This window comes from Sinohyriopsis cumingii, chromosome 11 (genome assembly GCF_028554795.1).
Source record: "Sinohyriopsis cumingii isolate HCF-2022 chromosome 11, ASM2855479v2, whole genome shotgun sequence".
In the NCBI taxonomy this organism is placed as follows: domain Eukaryota; kingdom Metazoa; phylum Mollusca; class Bivalvia; order Unionida; family Unionidae; genus Sinohyriopsis; species Sinohyriopsis cumingii.
The window spans coordinates 91,478,159-91,502,732 of record NC_142971.1 but is presented as its reverse complement, the minus strand read 5'-3'; the positions used below and the strand labels follow the sequence as shown (position 1 = coordinate 91,502,732).

Here is a 24,574-nt window from a genome sequence, read left to right as displayed (position 1 = left end):
TTTCCTTATACTTTACGTCTATGTAAAACGAATCAACGGCTACTCTAACCGCGGTATCGGGGAATCTATTTATCATCGAGAATAAATTGATAGCGGCATATCCCAGCATAGACGCCCTCAAATGTGGATACGCCGGGCTGTCTCCATCGCTGTAGGTAACAACTGTACCCAACCTCGTTCCATTGGACAAGAAAGCTGTTTTGCAGTTCACGTATCTATTTTTTGCCACTGTGTCCTTGATTACGAAATCATATTCTGCGTCATCTATAATCAGCCGTGAGCAATATCGTTTGTAGTCGTGGTTTTTTCCACCTTGTGTGAACTTACCAATTATTCTTCTACCGAGATCTTTTGCCTCGCGGTTTCGTTGGTTAAATATCCTCCTGGACCATTCGATGATATATTCCTCGTCGGCATCAATGTTTTTTCTGGACTCGTCAATTATGCTATCTAGACGCTCCGGTTCTGGTAACCAGACTTCAGTCTGTGCCCGGTATGATATAATCGCGTCACTGACAATCAACGAAACTAGCATGCTACAATCAATCATATACCGTAGCAGCGCTATTGGCAGCCATCTCTTTTCAGCCATGTGTCTACCGATCCAAATATAGCAACAGCGATGGAGTCCTGCCGCGAATTCAAATGATACTATGCGAGCGAATCCGGTTAAATCAAAATCAGGCAGTGGTCCATTAATAGCAACACGAATCATTTCATGACTGGGGTGTCCAAATCGTCTAAAGTACTCAGCGGCGGATCCATACCCGAGAAAACTCGCTGGATAACAGGCAACCATATCAACCGAGATCATAGCGTCGCGGTTGTATTCAGTGTTCCATAGTCCACCGTGATAGTATTCCAAACAACTGGATTGTACATCCGGTAGAAATTCCCTGCGCGTTGGTCTCCACGCATTTTTCCTTGCTGCAACATGAGCTACAACCGATGGAATCGTAAAACAATTTGTTAGCAGTTGTTCATCATGCTCCTCAAATTCTATGGCGGTTTTTTTCATCCTGTTGTGAAATGCTTCAGTGCGATATAATTCACCGTTTGGTCTTACAAACTGATCAAAGGTATCCGCATCGTTTTCAGCGCTGCGAAGTAACCACATTGATACAGGGTCGTTTTTACACAAGTAGGCAATAGCATCAAATAGTTTCCTCTCCGCGAGAAAACCGTCCTTGGAGAATTGTTCTCCCAGGAATTCTTCGGGTATATACTTTACTGTTCTATCCCGTGGAAATATTGTGATCACGGGCGTCCATGCGTGTTCGTTATGATCAATAATTTTGATTGGGGCTCCCTTCGATTTATACTTCGATTCGTATAATACTTCACCGGTTATCGTTGTAACGGTTATTGGAAATCTCAGCGATGTTTCTAATCTCGCTATGTCGCTGATGGTTGCTCCACGCTCTTTTACGGTTAGTTCCCACTGGTTGATTTTGCTACGTCGTAAATCAGTCAATTTGTTTCCTCGACATGCATTTGTAAAATGCTCTATTATTCGTTCTGCTACACAATTTATCCCAGTTGACTGTTTCATCGGTTTCAGTTTTCCGATATCAGGTTTCTTATTTAACGGGTATATTCCATAAACAACTGCTGTTTCAGGATACGCTCGTTCATAGTATGGTTTGTCAATTCCGGTTAACAACCCCGGCTTGGAGTCGCGGCTGACAGTGACTGTTTTCTTGTCGCTGAGAACTGGTTCAAATTTATCACGCATGATCCAATCGCCTGATTCCACCCGGACAATGAATTTTACTCTGAAGAAATACCTTTTACCGTCAAGTTGTGATATTATCATTGCTGCGCGGTTGTCGTTCATGGTAGCATCAACAATGCCATCAATTCGAAATGTTGACCAACTGTGAGATGCGCCATCACGCTTGAATTCATTGATACAATCGCGTATTTTACTCAACAGGGTTTTATCGTTTATTAACGCTTTTGGTGTGTCCTTGAGGACTCTATCGAGATTAAACCTAATATTTTTCCGGGGTTTAATTGCTGCCAATCTCTCGAACTCATCCATATAATTAAAACAAGTATTTAAATGAAAGAATATAGTATAATGAATCACTGCAAATGGTTGATGATTGGGTCGACAACCCCGTGCAATAAATCATGTAGAGGTGAATTCTGCGGGTATCATTTACAAAGCGTTCGTAATGGTTCTCTTGGCCCCCTCCCGTGCTTGGTTTGCCACGTCGGTGTAAGAGGAAAATCACAGTTGTGTATCAATTGTGGCGGAAAGCGATACAGGGAACTAAAACGCTATTATGACAAGCGAATTAAAAACGCCGTCATCAACCCCACCGCCGACTTCGTCATCAAAACCCCCCAAGACTACGTTGAAAGATTCATAATTAAACCAAATAATAAATTAGACAAGTAGTATTATTATACAAATGGACCAAGAATTTCAGCCGCATCCCCTGCTCGTCAATTACGAGGCATCTCGCGACGGTATTGTTAGAAATCGTAGACTGAAGAAGCCGGTTGGATGGAAAAACAATCACGGGTATTTAATGTTTACTGCTGGAGGGAAAAAATATCTCTGTCACAGAATCATCTATGAATGTTTCCACGGATTGATCAAAGATACTCTCGTTATTGATCACATTGATTCTAATTATCAAAATAATAGACTGTGTAATCTGCAAGCCATCTCTCAGAGTGAAAATAGTAAAAAAGGCCAAACTGGTAAATACTCAAAGAAAGTAAAACCCGTAAAGTCATTTGATACAACAACTCACGAGGAAAAAATATTTCAGTCGATGAATGAGGCAGGAAAATATTTTGACATTTGTATCGCCTCAATACAATTTGTTGCAGAACGAATATATCAAACAGCGATCTCAAAAAAGACGGGTCATAGAATTCGATTTTCATATATAACATCAAAGGGAGATAACTCGTTTTGTGATAGCGTCGCATGACAAGAGTTACGTCCCTTGAAGTCTAATTAATGTTGCGTCCCTTCAAGTCCAATTAATGTTGCGATTAATTAATCATTTTACGATGAAAACTAATGAAATACACGCTATTATCTAACAGCTGTATTCTTTTTTTTAATGTTTTATTTGAGTATTTGGTTTCATTTAAATGCCGTGAAACACCATTAATAAGTATTTAAGGATTCAAACGATTCAAGGGAATTCAAATTAACACACACCTTGTGACTGACGCCGCTGTATTAGTCACTTTATATACAAGATGACTCGTTATAAGCCTGGGGCTTTCGAAAGCCAATTCAACTAATCAAAACTAACCCACGCTCTTGACCCGGGCGTGTGGTTGTCTTTTGTTCACAATCATGCAACCGGGTTAATTTAATTGGGTTGCTTTTGATTGGTTGAATTGGCCGTAGAGTTCCGCCCCGCCGTTTTATGTTTGTGCTGTCTTGTGCCGTCCCATCATCCATCAATCATTTCATTGTAAATATATTCATCCTTAATTAAGTACATGTAGTGATGTCCCCCAAGCATATCTTCTGGGCGGTCTACGATGACGTTTGTCACCCTAGGCCTCCCTCCCGGAGATGTATGCTTTGGGGTTCCAAGATGTGAATGTCCTTAATTAAGTATATGTATATGCCTGTAATCTGCCACAACACTCGAGTGGAGATCTACGGCATTGTACTGTCCATGTATGCCTGCAATCTGCCACAACACTCGAGTGGAGATCTACGGCATTGTACTGTCCATACAAAAAACGGGGTCAAAAATGGCCCCAATAATTTTATTAAAATTTTTGATATTAGAAATAAGATGTTTTATAAGAATAATGAATATCGAAGACATCAATAATATATTAACTGAGATTTCAAAATTAAAAAATCAAGGAATTGAATTATCTGATGGTCTCGACAGTGAAAAAATATTATCCGATTATGAGATTATTAACGAACAGTCGAAACGGGGGCGTTTTACCCTGGCCCGCGAGTATTTTTTTATAAAACGATTACAACATACGATTAATGAGAACCTGTACCACAATGACGCAAATGCATTCATTGGACTATTTACTGCCGTTGAAATAATACGAAAAAAACTCGGACGTGTTTATGAACGACGCCGGGAGATTTCTAGTAAGATCAAAAACATTAGAAGGATTATAGACGAAAACTCCGTGGAGCCCCCGATGGTACACTCGGCGGAAAATTAGAAAATTGCGGATCAATTTACAATAATGGTAGGTGAATCACTTACTACTCGGCTAGCCAGAGAGCGGCTAGCAGCGCTTAGAAAGTTTATACCGTTACGAGACAGAGTGAGAGAGAAACTTCAAACGCGACAACAAATGCAAACTGATTTTGCTGTTGGAAGTGAACAGTTATTTGCCCCGGTAACTAAAGCGACTAAGGATGTTACGGCGGCAACTGTACCCGTTCTTGGTGCGCTTGAAAAGATAGCGGCTCAGACCGAACAAACAAAAAGGTCTTTAGAAACACTTCCTGCAAAAATAGCGGCTGCTACAACACGGAGGCCGCCACCACTCGCTATAACCGAACCACAAGAACCCTATGTTACAATGGCCGACGAAGAAGAACTAGGCGCTACTGCGAAAGAACCAGAAGAAGAAATACCCGAAGAAATACCAGAAGAAGAAATACCAGAAGAAGAAATACCGGAAGAAAAAGAGGGGAATATACCCCGTATTGTACTCAAGAAGAGCACAATAGATGAAATTAGAGGCTTCAGCAACAGGGAAGAATTAATTAATTTTACTGCCAACAATTTTGCTAAGAACATACGAGATAAGAAGCATATCAATAGCGGTTACGAGAAAAATATAAAGTCGTTAAAGGACTGGGCAAGAATAGTGTATTTAGCGAGTAAACATAAAGATGCATTACCACATCGTAGTAAATCCGATTACGACGCATTCCACAAGGAAGTTAAGAGTATAACACCAAAAAAAGGAAAAGGATACTCTGTTGGTAAAGAATCCTACGGCGTTACCTGTCCTAATAGTGTTCTCAGTGATATATCACGGCTGGAAGTACTAATCGGAGGAAAACGAGCCGGAAATAACTCTACGGAAATAATCAATGAGGCCGCTGATATTTGCAAGCGGTTATTTGCAGGCGGTATTATGGACATTAATGTATATCGAACGCTCATAGACGAACTCGTGGATGATTAATTGGAAAACTGGTGTTTTTAATAAGGATGATCATACACTACAACCATGATAAACCAGTACTCGTCTACGTGGTAAACTCGCGATTGCCTGTTTACCGCGCGTACTATGGAGATGGTCTCGGTAGCACCATTGCGGGGTTATTTACAAGAATGGCTCCAAAAGTAGCGCCGTTAGCCAAACAATTAGGAATGAAGGCTATTGATGTTATTCGTGATAAGGGTATTAGTGCCATTGGAGATGTTGCCGGAAGGGCGTTTTCAGCCGCGCGGGACAAACTAATGTCATTGGTGAAATTCAGGAGAAAAAAACAGAAACCACCGGTAATGCCATCAACGACAGTGATGCCTGCAAATGTCAGTAAAGTAATAAATAACGCCGTGGAAGAAAAATTAGAGTCGTTGGCGACGACTTCGCCATCCGCCGATGCGGCAACCAACGCGCTCATGAACGCGATAGCGGGGAGTGGTTTAAATTCAAAGAATTTACGACGAAAAAATCGCAATTGAAAACATCAACATGATAAATAATAGAATGTTTGCGCGTACCGCTGATCCCGCGTTTGATATGGATGCCCCAGTGCGCAGGGATGATTCTGTCCGTGATTATCAATATTATTCTTATTATGCAGCGCAACCCGACCTACGATCGCGAATTGAACTTCAGGTCCAAGATACCAGTAAATACTTTCTGCCGTGTGAAGCGTTTATCGAAATTGAGGGAGAACTCGTGACAAATGCCGCCGATAATACACCATACGCAGATGACCATCGTGTTCGAGTTGGCTTCGTCAACAACGGTATCATGGCGTTATTTGAGAGCGCCAGATATCTTATTGACGGGCGAGAAATTGAATCAATAGAACGCGAGGTTGATGTTGCAACGACGATAATTGGGTTGGCGAGATACTCGGATGATTATACAAGATCGGCGGGCCCATCTATGATGTTTGCGAAGGACACCACCAATAACGCTGACCATATTCAGTACATCAACGTGCTGGCGGAAAGAGATACCGCAACTGACCCACAGGCTGAAGCAGCCAATCCAGACCGCAGAGCAAGACCAGGTGCTAATTTTAATATTATAAAAAGCACCAACAATGATTACAATCTAGGATTCGCAGCACGAGTAGGAATGTTGCAAGGACCACGCCGACAGTTTTCATGCGCGATTCCACTCCATCACATATTTGGATTCTGCAGAAATGTCAGAAAAGTTGTCTATGGGGCTAAGCATACAATCGCGCTGACGCGAAGGGGCGATGATAACAATGCAATATGGCGTGCTGCTGGCGTCGCTGCCGGTAAAGTCATTTTAACTAAAATGGCATTGTGGATGCCGGTGCTGACTCCATCAGTTACCACGGAAGCACGATTGTTAGCATTTATGGAACAGGGAGGGAAATCGTTGTTGAGTTGGCTAGCGGTAACAACTGATGCTAAAGAAGATAACGTCGCCGATACGTTTACATGGCACCTAGCATCAAAACAGGGTGTTTCAGCCCCGCGTCATATATTCATAGCGCTACAGAATAGGGAACGATTGGGCAGTCAAGAACGCAGCCATATGATATTTGATCAATTAGGAGTCAGGGATGTTTCGCTGAGAATAAACGGACAACAGGAACCATCCGAGGATATACAGCTTAATTACGGTGATAACCATGTCGCACGTGTGTATCATCGATTGCTGTCATATATGGGTCGTGATCAAAACGTCGACACTGGTTTGCAAATATCACAACTTGATTTTAAAAACCTGTATCCGATTTATTACTTTTCGTTGGAACATCTTGATTTAACGAGACAATCCGTCGTTGATATACACTTCCGAGCTCGTATAGCCCCAGCTGGTGTTAATTACAGAGCGGTCGCTGTCATTCTCAGCGATAAATCAATGCTGCTAGAAGGTGTTGGTGGACGAATGAGAATCGTTGATGCGCCAGTGGAAAACATGTAATTGAAAGCACAAAACGCGTTTACAATAAAATGTCGTATAGTGTCGTCAGTGTAGAGTTGACTGATGGTCAAGTCAAGAAATTACGATCAAAGTCGGCTAAACAATGCGGGACCACAATAACGCTGAAGCCGTCACAGATGGCAGGTGGTAATCATAAGATATCGTTGACGGCGCGTCAAAGAAAACATTTCAATGATGCGATGAAGAATAAAAAGGGTGTTCAAATAGATTTCTCGGCCGCAGCGATCAAAGACATGGAAAAGACCGGTGGGATATTTCCGTTGTTAGCCGCGATTCCGGCATTGATTGCCGCGGCCGCACCAGCAGTGGCTAAGGCGGCGGCGTTAGGAGCCGTTGGTACCGCGGCGGGGATGGCATTGAAGAAGGCAACCGGGAAAGGCTACAAAAAAAAACGACCCGTGGCCGGAAAGGGTCTAAGACTACCGGGAACCCCGTATTCATGGTACTCGGGAAAGGGTCTAAGACTACCGGGAACCGTTTATTGACCCGGGGGTCAATGATTCCAATGTCTAATTTTGATTTAATAGACGCCGCGAACGCGCTAGCGATAAAAAACTTCAGAGGTGTTTTTATGAGGGATCAATTACCGGCGGCACCAAGGAATATTGAAACAGGCATAATTAACCTCGATGGGTCCTCCGGAGCGGGAACTCATTGGGTTGCATACGCGATTGATCCGCGTGCGATCGTCTATTTTGATTCATACGGGTTAGCCCCGCCGAAAGAGTTCATGCGGTATATCCGGGCGTGTTCAGCCCGGGCGTGTTCGGCCCGGGTTTTTTATTCCACGCTGCCAACACAGCAGTTAAGTGACCCACCGATATGTGGCCGCGAGGTATTGAACGTACTTGCGGCGATTTCATCATCGCGAAAACCACCTCATGTGGTTGTAAACGAATACACTAGTGGGGTCGTAGAAGCTCAACGGATTTTAGAGAATAACATTTACAATAATAATGATTGATATCTGGGGACGACCGGTTTCGGCGCTGAAAAAGCCCACGGAAACGCCCGCCACCGATGACATAAAAAAACTAATTGAGGATGAAATCGCTGATACGTTGAACTTAACCAGTGTTGACCCAGATGAAATAGTTGTATTTCAAGACCGCCAGGGTAAATTGAAATCCAGTAATGTGTCGCTGGATGACGTTTTAATACGACAGCGTGATACCGCCGAGGACACTATCGCGCTGTATACCAGCGACGGACGACTCAAACCGGGTGAATCCATCTTGACGATAAATGGAAAAATAAGTACACTTGGCGACAATTATATAACCATGTCAAATTCGTTAAAGGGTTTACGTAGTGAAATTAAATTATATGAAGAACGGATCGTGTTGACGCTAACGCATTTCGACGATGTGCAACACATTGTCAATAGTTTTTTTCGGGGACCCCCGACGGCAACCGAACCAAATCTTGCAATAATAACAAATGCTATTTCGGAACTTATGGCGCTGTCGGCCAATTTACCACCGTTGCGAAAAAATGTTAACAGGATCGATGACAACTTTGATAAATTCTTTGGTAAAAAAAATACCAAGCCGGATGAGATTACAATAACTATAAATGATATCACTGCGTATGGACAGAGAATAGAAACAATCAAAACTGATGTTGCAACGAACAAAAAGAGTGTAGACGTGCATGAACGGGAAATAGGAATAATCGGCGCTAATGTTGCAACGATCATAAATAATGTAGACTCGCATGGACGGAAAATAGAAACAATCAAAACTGATGTTACAACGATCATAAATAATATGAGCGCGCATACACAGGAAATAGGAACAATCAAAACTGATATTGAAGCGAACAAAAAGGGTGTGGACGCGCATACACAGGAAATAGGAACAATCAAAACTGATGTTGAAGCGAACAAAAAAAATGTAGACGCGTATTGGCGGGGAATAGGATTAATTAAAACTGATGTTGCAGCGAATAAAAAAGGTATAGACGTGCATACATATGAAATAGAAACAATCAAACTTGATGTTGCAGCGAACAAAAAAAGTATGACCGAGAATACACGGGAAATAGAAATAATCAAAACTAATGTTGCAGCGAACAAGAATAATATAGACGCGAGTTGGCGGGGAGTAGGAATAGTTATAACTGATGTTGAAGCGATTAAAGACAGACTACCGAGAATGGCAGAGCAACTCGAAAAAATAAAAACCCCTCATGAGAACATCATCAACACAGTATACACAATTCGGCATGGATCATTCGATTGGACTCTTACACAGAATACAGTAAATATCACCGCAACTGTTAAGGGCATTTATCGACTGACACTGGTTTCAATGATGCAGTTTAATATATTATCGTCGAGTTCATCCGGGTTTAACAATACAATATCAACAATTATAGACAAGGACGCAACTGAACCGTTTACAATTTATGCCGTTGATGGAAATTTAACCAGGGCAAACATTACATGGTATGTGGAATTTGTAGCGAATCTAAGTAATTAAAAACACTAGCTCTTTTAAAATAAAAATGACCACCAAGGAAATTGAATCAGAGGTATCACCGACGTCACATCAATATCGATTCGATACCGCAAAAGAATTTTCCGCGAACTTGAAAACGCTTTCCGAACAATACCGTGCAAAAATAAAAAAATACCGCCGAAAAATAACCGCCATCGACGCGGTCGTGTACTCGGTATCGGGTATAGTAGCTGGCGCCGGTGTTATTTTATCCACGATGACCACGATAACCCCGATCGCTGTTCCAATCGCTGTCTCCGCAATGACAACAGTTGCTGGAGTTGCCAACGCAATCACTAGGAAGATATCATCGTGTTTTCAGAAAAAACTCAACGAGTATACAGTAAAACATCAAATAGTATCCGACGCATACTCGAAATTATCCGGGTTGATCTCGTTATCGATTGATAATTTGTTCGTATCCGATGTTGAATTCTCCACGATGGTCCAGTTATATAGCTCCGCGATGTCAAAAATCGAGGATTTTCAACTGGAAGCCGAAACCACCTGGTTGTTAAAATTAGACACTAAAAACAACGAATAATAATAATGTCGCTGAACCCCGAAGGGTTTCAATTACTTCAGCGGATCGCGGAGAACACCACTCCGGTACAAACAAATATGATATCGATAACGTCAACGAAACCCGAATTCAGTGTGAACTTCCCATCACCGGTTCCAGTAAAGGAAATAGCGCTGGCAAAATTGCGAATATATCACAGTTGGCCTAATATTCGAGCGGACGCATTTAACGGACAACAACCTAATAACTCGCTGGTTTTTGCACGGACAAATAAACCCGATGGGACCCCAGACTGGGAGGAGGTTACAATACCAACTGGGTCATACCAAATAGAACAAATCAATAAAGAATTTCAACGCAGGATAAAATCGATCACAGGAAAAGAATCAAAAATCGCTATTACGGTTCATGAACCGACGTTATCGTCGACGATTGAAATAAGCACACCGGGGTATATGGTTGATATTTATAACAGTTCAATAAGAACCATACTAGGATGGCCTAAGAATCCACCCGAGGACACCCCCCCATCAACTATCCTCAGACACGATAACGGGGATGATGGTAGGCATATTGCTCCATACAACGTAAATATTGCATCGGTGATAGCGATCAATCTAGTGTGTGATGTTATCGAAGGGAGTTATCAGGTGGATACCAAACAATCAAATCAAGCTCAACAGGGGTATATCCTTTATTCGTTTTCACCAACAGCCCCTCCGGGATTTTTAATCATTGAGAGTCCGATTAATCCGGTCTATATGCGATGCCATGATCGGTTTTTAACGAGAATTAATTTTAGACTTACCGATCAGTCAAATAACCTAATTGATCTGCAAGAGGAGGAGTTAGTGATCACTCTGTTTGTAAGATCATTGTAAATAACCACTTAGCAGCAGAGGGGGCGATGACATCGACGCGGTCGTCGATGTGCTTACCGGACGCTGACGACGCTGGGGATCGACGCGCAGAAGGTGTTAATTAAACCAAATGACGACGCGACGATCCCCCAACGACGTCGTTTTTTTTTTACCAGGCGCTGACGACACTAGATCGTTGAGTGCAGAAAGTAATAATTAAGCAAAATAACGATTGGACAAAATGTCCGATTCGCCCCCTCTGCTGCTAAACTAACTAAAATGTTAGTAGTTCCTAGGAAATATAGAAGTATTAAAGAACTTTTGATAAAATACTGAGATAAAAAAGACTTATGGGATAGAGAAGAAAAACTGACATATGACTGGATATGGGAAGATAAAACAAAACCCATAAAAAGTAAAGTAGAGAAAGAAAATATGCATGTAAATTGGAATAAAGCATGGGGGCACTGGAAAAAACTAGGTTCCCTGAAAATGCAAAGCCTCTGCTTCAAATACATGCATGATGCGTGGTTGACAGGAGAGGTAGCAGTGAGACGGCGAATGGTCAGAGAACCGCCAAAATGTCCACTGTGTAAAAAAGGTCCTTTTTCTAAATATCATGTAATGGTACAATGTCCAATACCACAAATTAAGAGAGATAAAGTTATAAGTGAAATTAATACAAATAACATATATAAACATCAACACTTATTATATATAGATGGGAACTTTACAAAGAAAACTTTATATATGATAACAAGCTTTATTGTAGAAACTATGAGGGCCTGTGACCAAGTAATTTGTATTGGAAAATAATTGCCTTGTAAAATTCAGTGATACTAATATCTTCTTCTTCTTTCTTTGAGGAAAACCAAGGACAAGGACCACATGTGGAGAAAGTACAAGATGAGGATGCCATGGTGCTATGTCACATGGCACTATGCGAAGTGAACAGACCCGGGTTGAGTCCGGAAAATTCTCCACATGACGAATATCAGGACAAACAAAACAGAAATATCCAGCACCCTCTACATACCAACCCCATACAGTCGTTAGACTGTATAAGCTACCTCGTTCAGGAAAATTAACAACCTTTTGGCACCATTCGATTTAATAAAATGGAATTATAAAAGGCAGCAACCCTTATAAGGACGATGTATATGGAAATAAAGAAAGCCCAAAATAATGCAGACCTAAAAAAAAAAAAAAAAAAAAATGAAGTACGACTCACATATAGCACACATTAAAACAATAAGCTATTTTTTTATTATTAAAAAGCAGTACACCGTAACTTAGCCAAAATTCAAAATTTCAAATAAAACAAGTAAAATTAACAGGTATTCTTTATAAACTGTGGTAAGAAAACTGGGAACAAATTTGATTCAGAAGGCTGTCCCAACATAGAGACACTATAGCACAAACAAACAAATAGCATACTCACAGATAGCAAACACGGGACATAGGAGACCTCTAGCCAAGGTCACCAAATTCTTTATAGGGGAGTGACCCCAGTTTAGGTGATAGAAACCAAACCGGAAGAACAAACCTATAGAAAACACTAGGAGTTAAATACCCTGTCAAAAAATTCATAACATAAAATTTTTGATCCAAATCCTTTTTTAAAAAATATAAACAGAGCAACATATCAGGGGGTTTCAAGTATACATAAAAACACTTTCCCATTTTTGGAAAGGATTGGGGGGCATCTGTCTGGTGCCCCCCCCCGAAATAAAAAAATTAGACAATAAACAGACCTTACACACACCAAGCTACATGTGGACACCATTTGCAATTCTGAGCTTAAAATGTATTAGAAGAGGGATTATACGTGTGGTCTGCATACAAAGGTGCGTCAAAATAAATGCATTAATTTGGTATTACAAAACATTTAATCCACCAATATCCACCCTGATCCACACCAAATGTCATTGTGTCTACCGTCTCATCTCTAAATTGCAGCACCACCACCACCACACTCCGATAATTTTTTCTCTTTAAATCTAAATATTCCTGTGTCTGGTTGATAAATAATAAATATAAATACAATTTACTGGTCATATATCTTTCGACTTTAATCTCCACTCAATTATTAAAAAAATAGATCAGTAAACTTTTCATTTATTTTAAAGAGCAATTACAACATGACAATTCCTAACATGGGTGGCATGATTTACCCAAACACACCTGAATACTGCCCAAATAGTAACAAATACTGTCATCGATACAAGCATGTAGTACATTTACAACCAAAGAGATTTTTTATATTCATTGCAAAGTTAGGTTCTGGGTTTAAATGAAATACATTAAATGACAATACTTTAATTCAATAAAATTAATAGTAATAGTAAATATAGGTGTGATGAAACAATTAAAGGGAAGGAATTTGAAGAGGTAATCCAGAAATTAAAACATGGAAAAGCTAAAGACTCTGATGGATTAACCTTCAAATTTTACAAAATGTTTAATAGGATATTTGAAAGGAAAACTACATTATCTACTAAGAGAATACCTGTATAAGAGTAAAAAGGAAGGGTGGGATAAATCTGCCCTCACTAGAACACATTCAAATTGCTAATATTATTAATAGAAAAAGAAACTTACATGAACAACCAAAGTGTGCATGGCAAGCTTTAAACATATATTGGTTCGGTTTTATGTTATAACACAAAATCTCTATTTATAGAATTAATAGTTTAATAAAAATAACAGTTTGTCCTAGGAAGCTACAATATATACGTAATGATACTTTTACATTTTTTGTTATTATTTGCAACTTTTGGTTGTTTTATTTATTTGAAAGAATATGGGGCATGTATAAAGGCCTGTAAAAGAATACTCCAAATCCTTTTTGGAAAATATCATGGAATAATATTTGCCTTACATGACACAGAATTTTATTCAAGATGTCAGAATTTGGAACCTTATTTCCAACAATTTCCAGTATTCAAATCGTACAAAAGTTCCTGTTAGAGAAAATCAACATTTACATATACCATCCATTACACGAAAGATTAATCAGTGCACCGTGGACAACAACAACAGCAAGTACATGAATCATAAGTTAAAGACGGCGGTTAATTGGGACAGAAACAAGTTGCCAAAACTCACTATAACGAAAAACCAATTCTGCATCTCCGATGTGCTATTTATAGCAAAGGATATTGGCATCTAGCACCTTCAATAAAGCAGCATGTCATTCCATGGTACATGCCATTCCACAACATGGTATGGTATGCCACAAATGGACAAAGATAGACATATACACAAATTTATGCTGGCAAAACCACCACCAACATAATCCTGATCCATCAGTGCCAGCAACCTTAACTTTAAATGTTTAAAGGCTTCCAAAAATGTAGGAATAAAGCCAGGCAAGCGGAAATGGCCAGCATCAGAAAGGACTAAAAAATATTACAAGTACCAAATTGTAGAAACTAATGTACTTATAAATTATTATTTTTCACCATCTTAATACCAAATCAATTTAAATATATAGGAGTGTGTGTGTGCGTGTGTGAGAGAGAGAGAGAGAGAATGGAAATTTCACAACCTCTGGATATTATGTTTTACTTGTAAAATGTACCAATTAGTTCTTATTCCATACTGGCATTATGTGTTTGAAAATAGTAGTAATACTACACGTTATATTTGTAAAATTGTGTCTATGCTTGTCACTTATATCATAAATGGGATGTTTCGTGAGCACCCTCTTACTGGCAATTTTGAACACTGAAATGCCATGCCATCTTTTGCTTAAGGACAGCTTCGTACAAGTATTAGTCTTAGTCCAAATACTTTGTACATTGTTAGATTTTAGTAGTCATTTTATGAGGCAATCTATATTATGGAACATTTGTGCTACTGTACATCTTTAGATTGTATAAACCATTTCTTTATGGCAATAAAATATTTGGAACATTTGTTTTTGTTGATTTTTATATTTTATAGGCCATTTCTATGGAATCCTGTTAGGGACAATGGCTCCATTGTGTAGTATTTAGCTGGGTGATGGAGCGATGCGATGGAATCGATTGATTTGTCTATTTATGAAATGAGTGGAGATTAAAGTCAAAAGATATATGACTAGTACATTGCACATGTATTTATTATTTATCAACCAGACACAAGAATGCAGATTTTTTTTTTTTTAAAGTCGGAGGTTGGTTGCAATTTTTAGATGAGATGGTTGACACAATGAAATTTGGATTGGATTTGGGTGTGGATTTTGTTTTTTCGTCACACCTGCATTAATAAGTATCAAGGGGTCCAAGGATTTCAATTTTATTTGAATCTCGGACCATCATGGATTCTGTTTTAATACGGTTGTTCTCCATCACCAGTTACATAAGATAAATATAAATAAGAGACAGAGAAGGACCCGTCGCTCTAACAACATTACCACAGTAAACTTGACTTTATTTGTGAAGGATTTCCTGTAGAAATAGGTCTGTATAAACATGATGCATGGAGTTGTCATCGTCTTGATCAACTGGTATGTTCCAACGGTATTAGTCTCCAATGAGAGGTTTGTGAAAACCACAAAACCACAAAACGTCAACGCTAAAGGCAGCATAGATACAACTGGGAGGCGTTTTGGCTGGAACAAGTCCATTTGATAGCATATGAGTAATCCAATTGTTGTGACAATAAAATGAATACAAGTCAGGGTTATATTAGGAAATCCATAATGTGTATATATCCATTTGTTGACGAGGACGATTAAAATTGAGCAACATATATTCAAGACCAAGCAAATTGTTATCAGTGCTTTGCTTGGAGAACTAGGCACTGTTTTAGCCGCCATGCTGCTATCAATCGGAAATCACCTGTCTTCGTTTAAACATTAAAACTGATTCCGTTAGGTCGTGAAACCTCGGAAATTGTTGTAGGAATACACATAAATTTGATCCAATTTATGATTCGCCTTTGGCAGAGTGTACCACATTTGTTACAACAGCAAAGACCGAGACCATTCCGATTGTTTCAGTGACTCCGCCGCCATCCTTTATCCAAGCGAATCGAAAGTAGTTCAGAAGATAATTTTCAGTGGCAACGAATTATATACGAGTTTTTTCTTGACTTGACGCTTGAGTCAACCATATCCTTAAGGACCACCTAATCTATTTCTAAGACAAAAATATACCTCTGAGCATTGGTAACTTTAAGGTCAATCCAACAGTTCATACTTTAAATGTATGCCAACCATCTACGTTAATTACGAAGCTGGGTTGACGAGATGGTGCATACAGCGAACTACTTGTTTTATTCGTAACTTCTCGGTCAATTCAGAAATTAATTATTCCAATCGTAGAAATAGCTGAGATTGTTTGAATCGATTGCTAGGGTAGGGATGGGTTTGGGAAGGGGAGAAATGTATGGCGCTCAAAGCGTATTATTTTTCTCTAAAGTATTGATACAACATATTTTGTCTCAGAAATAGCAGAGGATATTCCGATTTTTGCCCTGTATTCGGATACATCGGCTGTTTGTACGACTGGGTTTGACTGTTGATGCTCGCGAAGTTATGATCGAAAAATAGTTCGCTACAGTCTCAGATTCTCATTCAAAATTCGCATGTTTAAGTGTTTTTCAAAACCAACCACTTCTGTTTAGTCAGTATGGGATTGTGAACTACATGCAAGATTTATTTTCTTCGAAATTTAAAAGCTTCACAAGGTGCATAAACTTTACATCTCCGAAATTGAAATTTTGACAACAGAACTGCTGCAATTTGCAAAACTACATATCAGCACACTTTTATAAACAATAAAACTTAGATCAAATTTCAATCAAGACATTTCACAGTCTTTTAGATCAAATAATTTGGAACTATGTTATTCAGCTCGAGTAGGTTGGCGTAGTGACAAGATCCAAAACTCGATTAGACTGATACACTGGCATGGAAGGCCAGTGTACTAGCTAAAAATGGATAGTAAACGCGCATAATTTGTGACGAATGTGCAGAGTGCTTCTCGGTCAACCCTTTTGTAAAATGCATTTGGTAAAATTTCTGAAGAGGTCCGAATGGAAGCTATTAGCATGAGGTGCTATCCATATGACTGATCTAGTCGTTGCGACAGAATATTAGCATAGCGACTCGAAACACCCTAACTTCTTTCCGATGCGAGTCGAATAACTTCGACCCTAAAAAACAGACTCGCTTGGCAGTATTAGCCCTATATTGAAAAGACAAGCCGGTAATTAATCGCATCGGTTAGTCGCGCAGTGAAGGACTCACTGTACTATTCAGCTCCCTTAGTAAACCTTGGTGTATGGAAACACAATGACAATTAAAATTCAGTCAGATAAAATGTATGGATACTCATAATCAGACCTATATTTCTCATTTGTGAGCCATTATTGAAGCAAGCTGCTGTGTAGAGAGCACCATTTGTGCCGCTGGTTTTGTTTCTTATCTACATGTGCATGAAACATGTGTTATCCATTTTGCGACTAATGAATCAGGTGCCAGTTTCATTATTCAGTGTTCGTAAGTCACGTTTGTACAAGTTCTAAAATTGCCTCAATAAAATCCTATTTTGTTTCAATTGCAGATAGGGTAAGCGGTCTCGCGAGAACCGAAGCAGAGAATCGGAAACAATCGTAGTGACACTTCCGAAATTGGTAAATTGACAAACATCTGGCTAAATACAATGAATAGCATCCTCAGTCTCGAGGTTAATCCTACATAACAGACCTCGAATGAACAGGACTCAGATCACAATTTTTTTCCTATATAGTATCTACACTTGTTTATCAGTCCTGAACTTTTCACTGTGTGACAATCAATACAAATCATATGTTAATCTAAAACACCTTCAAAGATGAATTCACGGTGAAGTTCTTGTCATAGGTTCACCGGCATTTCTTTGAGAGGCTGGACTGTAAACAAAGCGCAATGTCCAATGGAACATAGGTTTCACTTCCGGATCATCAACAAGGCATTGTTGCTCACTGTGCAGTGTCGCCGAAACACACACTGACAACCACATCATAAGCTCATATTCTAAAGAATAAACATTTGCCTTTCAATCCATACCAAGGATGATTAAATCTAACTCTTGTATCACCACCAAAAGAAGACAGGAAAAAGTGCTCTAAAAATAGACTGGGACTACATTCGTGGGTACTGAAGCGGATTTATTGTGATCTGTTCACGTATGTCATAGCTGCTTTTCGGATCACCTCGGCTATTTACGAAACAAGAATTAACTGAGAAGTTACGAATGCATCAATTTCTTTTTTAATCGATATTTTCTTTACTAGATTGCGGTTTCGTTTTTTGCGAAAAAAAAACATTTCCGGCGAATAAAATGTACGATTTTATGTAAATGCTGCGCCAAACAATCATCTTGTGCATATTTTCTCTGATGTGGTCCGATTGGATCAATAGCGCTTCAGATAAAGAAAGATAGGCGTTGAAAATAACAATTCATGATGTTCACCATCAATTAGACATCTGAGCTTCTAAGTTTAAATGACATTCCATGAACTTTCAGGGAAAAAATAATAAAACCACTAACTTTCCATAGCCTCAATTTATTGCTTGATAATAGGGATGACATGTCATCGACTTGTTGTGACATTGCGGAGATTATTATGATGTTATAACAACAACTGGCTTGCATACTTTTCACAGTGGGTTACCGCCCATTCAAAAAAAAAAAAAAGAAAGGCAAGAGAGCAGTCCAATACGACCACTATTTAATTTCACGCTCCTTAGAGCTCGTGTTCCTTCAGACTATATCGCTGCATGAAGGCTGTTTAGATCCCATGATCATGTATATACCTTCGTACACTGTCTTTAATACGCGAGCAAGCTGACTGGACCCTACCGGTTAATCTAGTATCGCAAATTTAAATTCAATCAAAAACGAGGCATAAATAAGCAGACATTGTAAGACGTTTCAGATGCGCATGACTGTGACGATAACGCTATTTTGTGACATCTGTTGCGTGCTACCTTGTAACGTCGTCAGTTATGTGCATCATCTCGCAGATAAAGTATTCCTGATATTTTCTCTGACGCAATAGTTCAAATCTTAAATCTTCACATTCTACATTAATATCATTCAACATCAAAAATCGCAGAAAACAATAGATGCATTGTGTACTAGATCAATGAGACAGTGATAGTATCCTTCCAAAATGAGATAACCAACTATGAGAAGAAGCCTGTTTGCGTCCGAGGTTGTTTTCCTTCTTTCAAACGAATGAAAAGCCCAAGGTGTTTCGAGTGCAATCCATAACACACACTTCACATGCCGCTAAGTATGCCCCTCTGCTTTTTGGTGTTTTACAATCCAGTTTTGGATATTATCCCTACGCCGACTCACTCTGCTGAGACGTTCGTATGTTAAGAGTCATACAAAAGATTCAAAAGATATTTCTATTTTTGCGTATTTTGTTGTGATGATTTGCAAACAGAGAGCCTAATAAATATTTTTATTGTGATTTGAACTAACTAAAAAAATTATTCGTAAAAATGTGTTAGTGTGTGCTTTTGACAAATTTAAAGTTGCCCATGTCCATAATGCGTTAGCGTGTGCTTTTGACAAATTTAAAGTTGCCCATGTCCATAATGCGTTAGCGTGTGCTTTTGACAAATTTAAAGTTGTCCATGTCCATAATGCGTTAGCATGTGCTTTTGACAAATTTAAAGTTGTCCATGTCCATAATGCGTTAGCGTGTGCTTTTGACAAATTTAAAGTTGTCCATGTCCATAATGCGTTAGCGTGTGCTTTTGACAAATTTAAAGTCGCCCATGTCCATACGAGCACTTAAACAGAAACAGCTTTAGTTTCGGAGGTACTTAGTGTTAACACCTTGAGTAGTGTCATTCTGCCATTTTAGCATTTTTCATTGCCTCTTTATTCCTGATATAATTCAGTCTTTATCCCCATGATTCGTGCCTATTTTAGCAAGCAAACCACATACTATGTACAACCCTAGGATTATTAATCAACGAAAGTGAATATTGCTTTAATCGACTTTTATTGTGGGTAAATTCGCTACGCGGCTACGTATCTGTGCTCGGAGTTAGCGATGATTTTCCATTCCCGCAAGCACAATCTCGAACTCAGCCGCGTTAATCATTTTATTCTCGATAGTCACCGAATACAGTTTACTAATCGTGTTGAGACTGCTTTGTGCCGCTGCAAGAATTTCTGTTTAGACACGTAGTCGTGAATGTAATCGTATCAAAATTAATTTGCTAGCACCACCAGAAACATCAGATACTATCGATATAACCCCGACAATAATTCCGATTAGTGCACCTATGATGGTTGTCGTGGGTGCGATTCCTATCACACCAAGACCAACAGTTGTTGTAGCGGCAAGTCCATAAATGGCATCTATAACCAAACACGCATGTCTGTATTTTACAGTCAGCCTGGTTCTCCTGGTGATTTCATCTCAGAGCTGTTTCTGCTTGGATCATTTTCTCTAGTTGGTAATACTGAGGGTCAATCATAGTTCTTCTGTTAATAGTAGTACAATTTCAATTTGTCTTTGTCAGATAACTGTTACCCGAAAAAGTGTCTTTCTCAGCTGAGTAAATGTTGGTGTAACATATTCGTTGGTGAGCGTAACCGTTGTAGATGAAGCATGAATACCACTTCGTCGATATTGAAGCAATCCCGGCGTGCTTTCGCTCCTGAAGGTGCAGTCAACGCTTTGGAGTTTTAATGTAAACGTGTGATAATTCCGAGCTGACCTCGAGTTAGATTTAGACATCAGGGTGGTCCCAACGGCCAGTGTCTATTGGACCTTTAACAAAATTATATATCAATTCACACGAGAGTTTGGTAACACCACTTTGACGCAGATATTCGTCGACAAGTGTAACGAAATTGTTATCGACGTTAGATCCGCGCTCAGCTGGTACAACACTCCGTCGGTAAATTCCCCAACCTCATCACTGTGGTCTGAATCCATTACTTATCTGTAATGATAATTCTAGTCTTACAAAAAAACTCCAAAGACGATTAGGTACCCGTCAGGATAAATGTTGAATCTATGGAACTGAATTTCATCTCTGTCACGTGCCCCCTACGGAATTATTGCTAACCCCAAAGACGGACGGACAATTTCAAGGTTAAATAGCTCCGAGCACCAAGTCAGCAAAGCCGACAGTTTATGTGTTAAAATATAAAATAAGATGAAAGATATAACAATTTAATAAACTATATCACATTATTCCACAATTACAGGACAATTTTAAATGTAATTACTTCCATCAATCCGCGACATATCCAAATTGCCATTTATTTCATCCCTCGAAATTAAAGGTGAGAGTGTTTCCTTCCCGTGTCCCTTCTATGTTACTCATCTGCAGCTTCCGCCTTGTATTCCTTTCGGTACTTCTGGTACTCTTGTTTCCGTTTCTCGGCTCTGCTTGTCGGTACTTCCGGTACCCTCGTTTCCGTCTCCGGTCCTCTTTCCTCGCACAGCAACTTATCTATACGTGCTCTCCATGTCTTCTCCCCTCTAATCTTCGGGTGGCGTCCGTTCCCACCGGGAAAGCTTCCTGTGGATTAGAAGGGACGTACAATTTGTGTCTCTTTGTTTGAAAACAGGAGAATTATAACACACTCCCACAGATCTTTCATCAGCATAATGGCAATTAAATCATTAGGTCAACTTGTACACTCACATCCAAATATTCCACACACGCTTGTTCTATAATAAGGGCTATAACAACAACAATAATATCACGGCTTCTGATACATACACACATATCCCTAATTCTCTATATATAGTAACTATAAACATCAGCAATATTCCTACGCATTTCCTACCTTACAAATTATAAAAGACATAGACAAATATAAATGCCTAATTATACGTGCACAAGGCCAAAGATACCCAACTCTGCATAATCCACAACAATATCTTCAAATACAAACAAGTACAAGGTCTAACTACTCACTATTTAATTCAGTTATGCACCACAATAAAACATCAGTAGATTACACCATCCACTTCGATTTTATCCTAACAACTACATACATTAATCTTGAATATTACTAATTCGCTATACACTACATTACGACATGTTGATAATTTAGCTATACATGGAAGATTACATTTCAGCTAAATTAAATGCACATAATAGCGTATAAATCTTACAACACATAGTTAGGAAGTGAGACAGATTCGGGCGAAGAGAGTTTACCTCAGAAGCCTTTTTCCGATTTCGTTTGAAGATCCTAGAAATAACTTACCGCCCTTTTAACGAACGCACAACTTCGGCACTCGGTGCGCAGTCTGGTGTCTCCAACTTCCTACGATCTGCTCTGGCCAATGTCCAGACGTGCACTGATTCATTCACAGTGGATTAAACAGAATAACGTCTGGCTGCGTGAGAAACCCGCCCAAAATTCGATTATATTAGTTCTGATTGGATACCGGTGGTCTTTTTGAAAACGGTCTGGGGTGGTATCACTGAGGTGTTACAATGTCAGTTTTCCGACCTCCAAGCCTAAGCCGACCGGTGACATCGCTGCTAATTGCAAACAACAGAGTTTCTCGCCCCGCGGAAAGTTTCTTCAAAGGAAGTAACCGTGAATTAGACGTTAACGCAATGTCTAATTCACGGACAGGTATTTTCTTTGTTTCAGAATCGGTCTAAAGTCGTAATATTATATAACACGTATTGGCATAACCCAAAGTACTTCGAATTCTATCAGAAGACATTTATAAACATGAGCAGGAATTGTTTAAAAGAAAAAATTCTCACACAATGTGACAATCTCCTAAAACTAATAATGATGATATTCTAACTGTATAAAATTCCACAACACTGCTCGGTCTCTCTATACATGATATTAGTGGTACGAGATAAAAACCAAGATGTCGCTTATCATTTATCGACATTCCCATTCGACCCCAGTGACGGAAAAATGTTTAACATCTTTTGATCGTTTCCTTTTTGTGATGCATTCAGTAATACAGTATATAGTACAATCATGTCTTAATATTGTGTACGAAGTCGCACAAAAACACGTACTGCAAATCCAGCTCGAGTTCAAACACGTAATGGACGACCTGCGATTACTGGAACTTGTGTTCAGTGTGGAGCAAGAAAGTTTAAATTCGTTGATACAACTAAAAGTTCCGGTTTATAAAAAAAAAAGTCAGTGGTGAGTTGTTGTTGTTGTTGTGAGATTTAACGCCATCTTTCAGCACACGATAGGCTATACATGGCGACCAGTATTAATGGTGGAGGAAGAACCCGGGAAAACTCCGGAAAGAACCACCGACCCACGAGAAGTTACTGGCAAGCTTTCTCACATACCCACATTGGCTGAATCCGAGACTCGAACCGGCGCAGACAGAGGTGAGATGGCAGTGATCCGTAACGGAGAGCGCTTTAGACCACTCGGACACTCAGGGCCCCCAGCTTTGATATCGCTGCTGCATTAACAAGATCCAACCCACAAGTAACTTTGAAGCATGTTAATTAACTCTATAATAAGAATAATCAGTATTTTCCATTCTTCCTTTAAAAAAGTGCACGTGCAAATTGTCAGTTAAATGATTTTGTAATTCGTTTTTGGCAATATTTCTAAGATGAAATGTAAAACTAAACTAATCAGTTTTATATATTTTGTACAAAGTTAATGAATGGATCAAATTTCATGCTTTCCACTGGGATTTTTGTATTGTAACAAACCGGAGTATTGTGCGATTTGTATTTAGGTCTCACTTTACAGCTTTGTTACATTTTAGTGATTATTTGTTTCATTATTGGGCATTGGCGTTGGGAAGATATTTCTCAAACCGAGTAATTATCATTCTGAGAGAAGACATAATATACGGGACTTTTTGGCATGTATTAGTTTCGTAAAATGGAACCTTCGGATTCCTAAATTCTTAACATATGTAATTCTCATGATATTTCCACTTATATTTGTCCAGTAATTTCAGATATAAATAATTCTTTGCATTAGGTATTTGGATTATGTTTATGGTGCGTGGTGTGAACTACTGATCCACTGCTTGGAATTTATTTCTGATGCGTCATCCGAATGTTAAGGAAGAAAAAATAAGCATGCCAGTATGAAATTAGGGTCTCGTGAATGTGTGATTGTTAGTTTATTAGAAGAAACATGTTTGTGGTATTTGCATGTTTAAGAAACCATTTGCTTTGAACGACTGTTCTCTGAAGGTCCTTGAAAATAGGTTAACTCAAGCCAGACTCACCTCTTGCGTGTTACAGCATTTTAGTTGCTATACAAAAAACAACAAAAGTTAATTATAATTTTTCACATCGCTGATATCTTCGAGATAAGTGTAAAGTACTGTATCGACTTATTAGTTTGTGTCGTTATTTTTTTTGAAGAAACCTAATAGAGATCCTTGTACATCAAATATTTTTTGAAAAAGTAACAAAAATTCCACCATTTTGGATATTTTTAATATATTTTTAATCCATTAAAATCTTTTTCATTTTAAGTTTTCTCCACAGAACTTTTACCATCTTTGTCCTTTTTTTTGTTCTCTGCAGGTGTTTTACATACTTTTTTCTTTCTTTTGTTCTCTTC

General features: G+C 39.1%; 1 protein-coding gene across 1 annotated transcript in view; it reads right to left on the bottom strand.

Moving 5' to 3' along the window:
• LOC149788987 (solute carrier family 35 member E3-like) overlaps nt 1-16,012 on the bottom strand; it is a 58,305-nt gene extending 42,293 nt beyond the window's left edge. Inside the window, exon 1 of the mRNA XM_089975141.1 lies at nt 15,424-16,012. Coding sequence (XP_089831267.1) covers nt 15,424-15,828 — 405 coding nt within the window. The 5' untranslated portion in view covers nt 15,829-16,012. The remainder of the gene's footprint in view (nt 1-15,423) is intronic.
• Between the last annotated feature and the right edge of the window lie 8,562 nt (nt 16,013-24,574).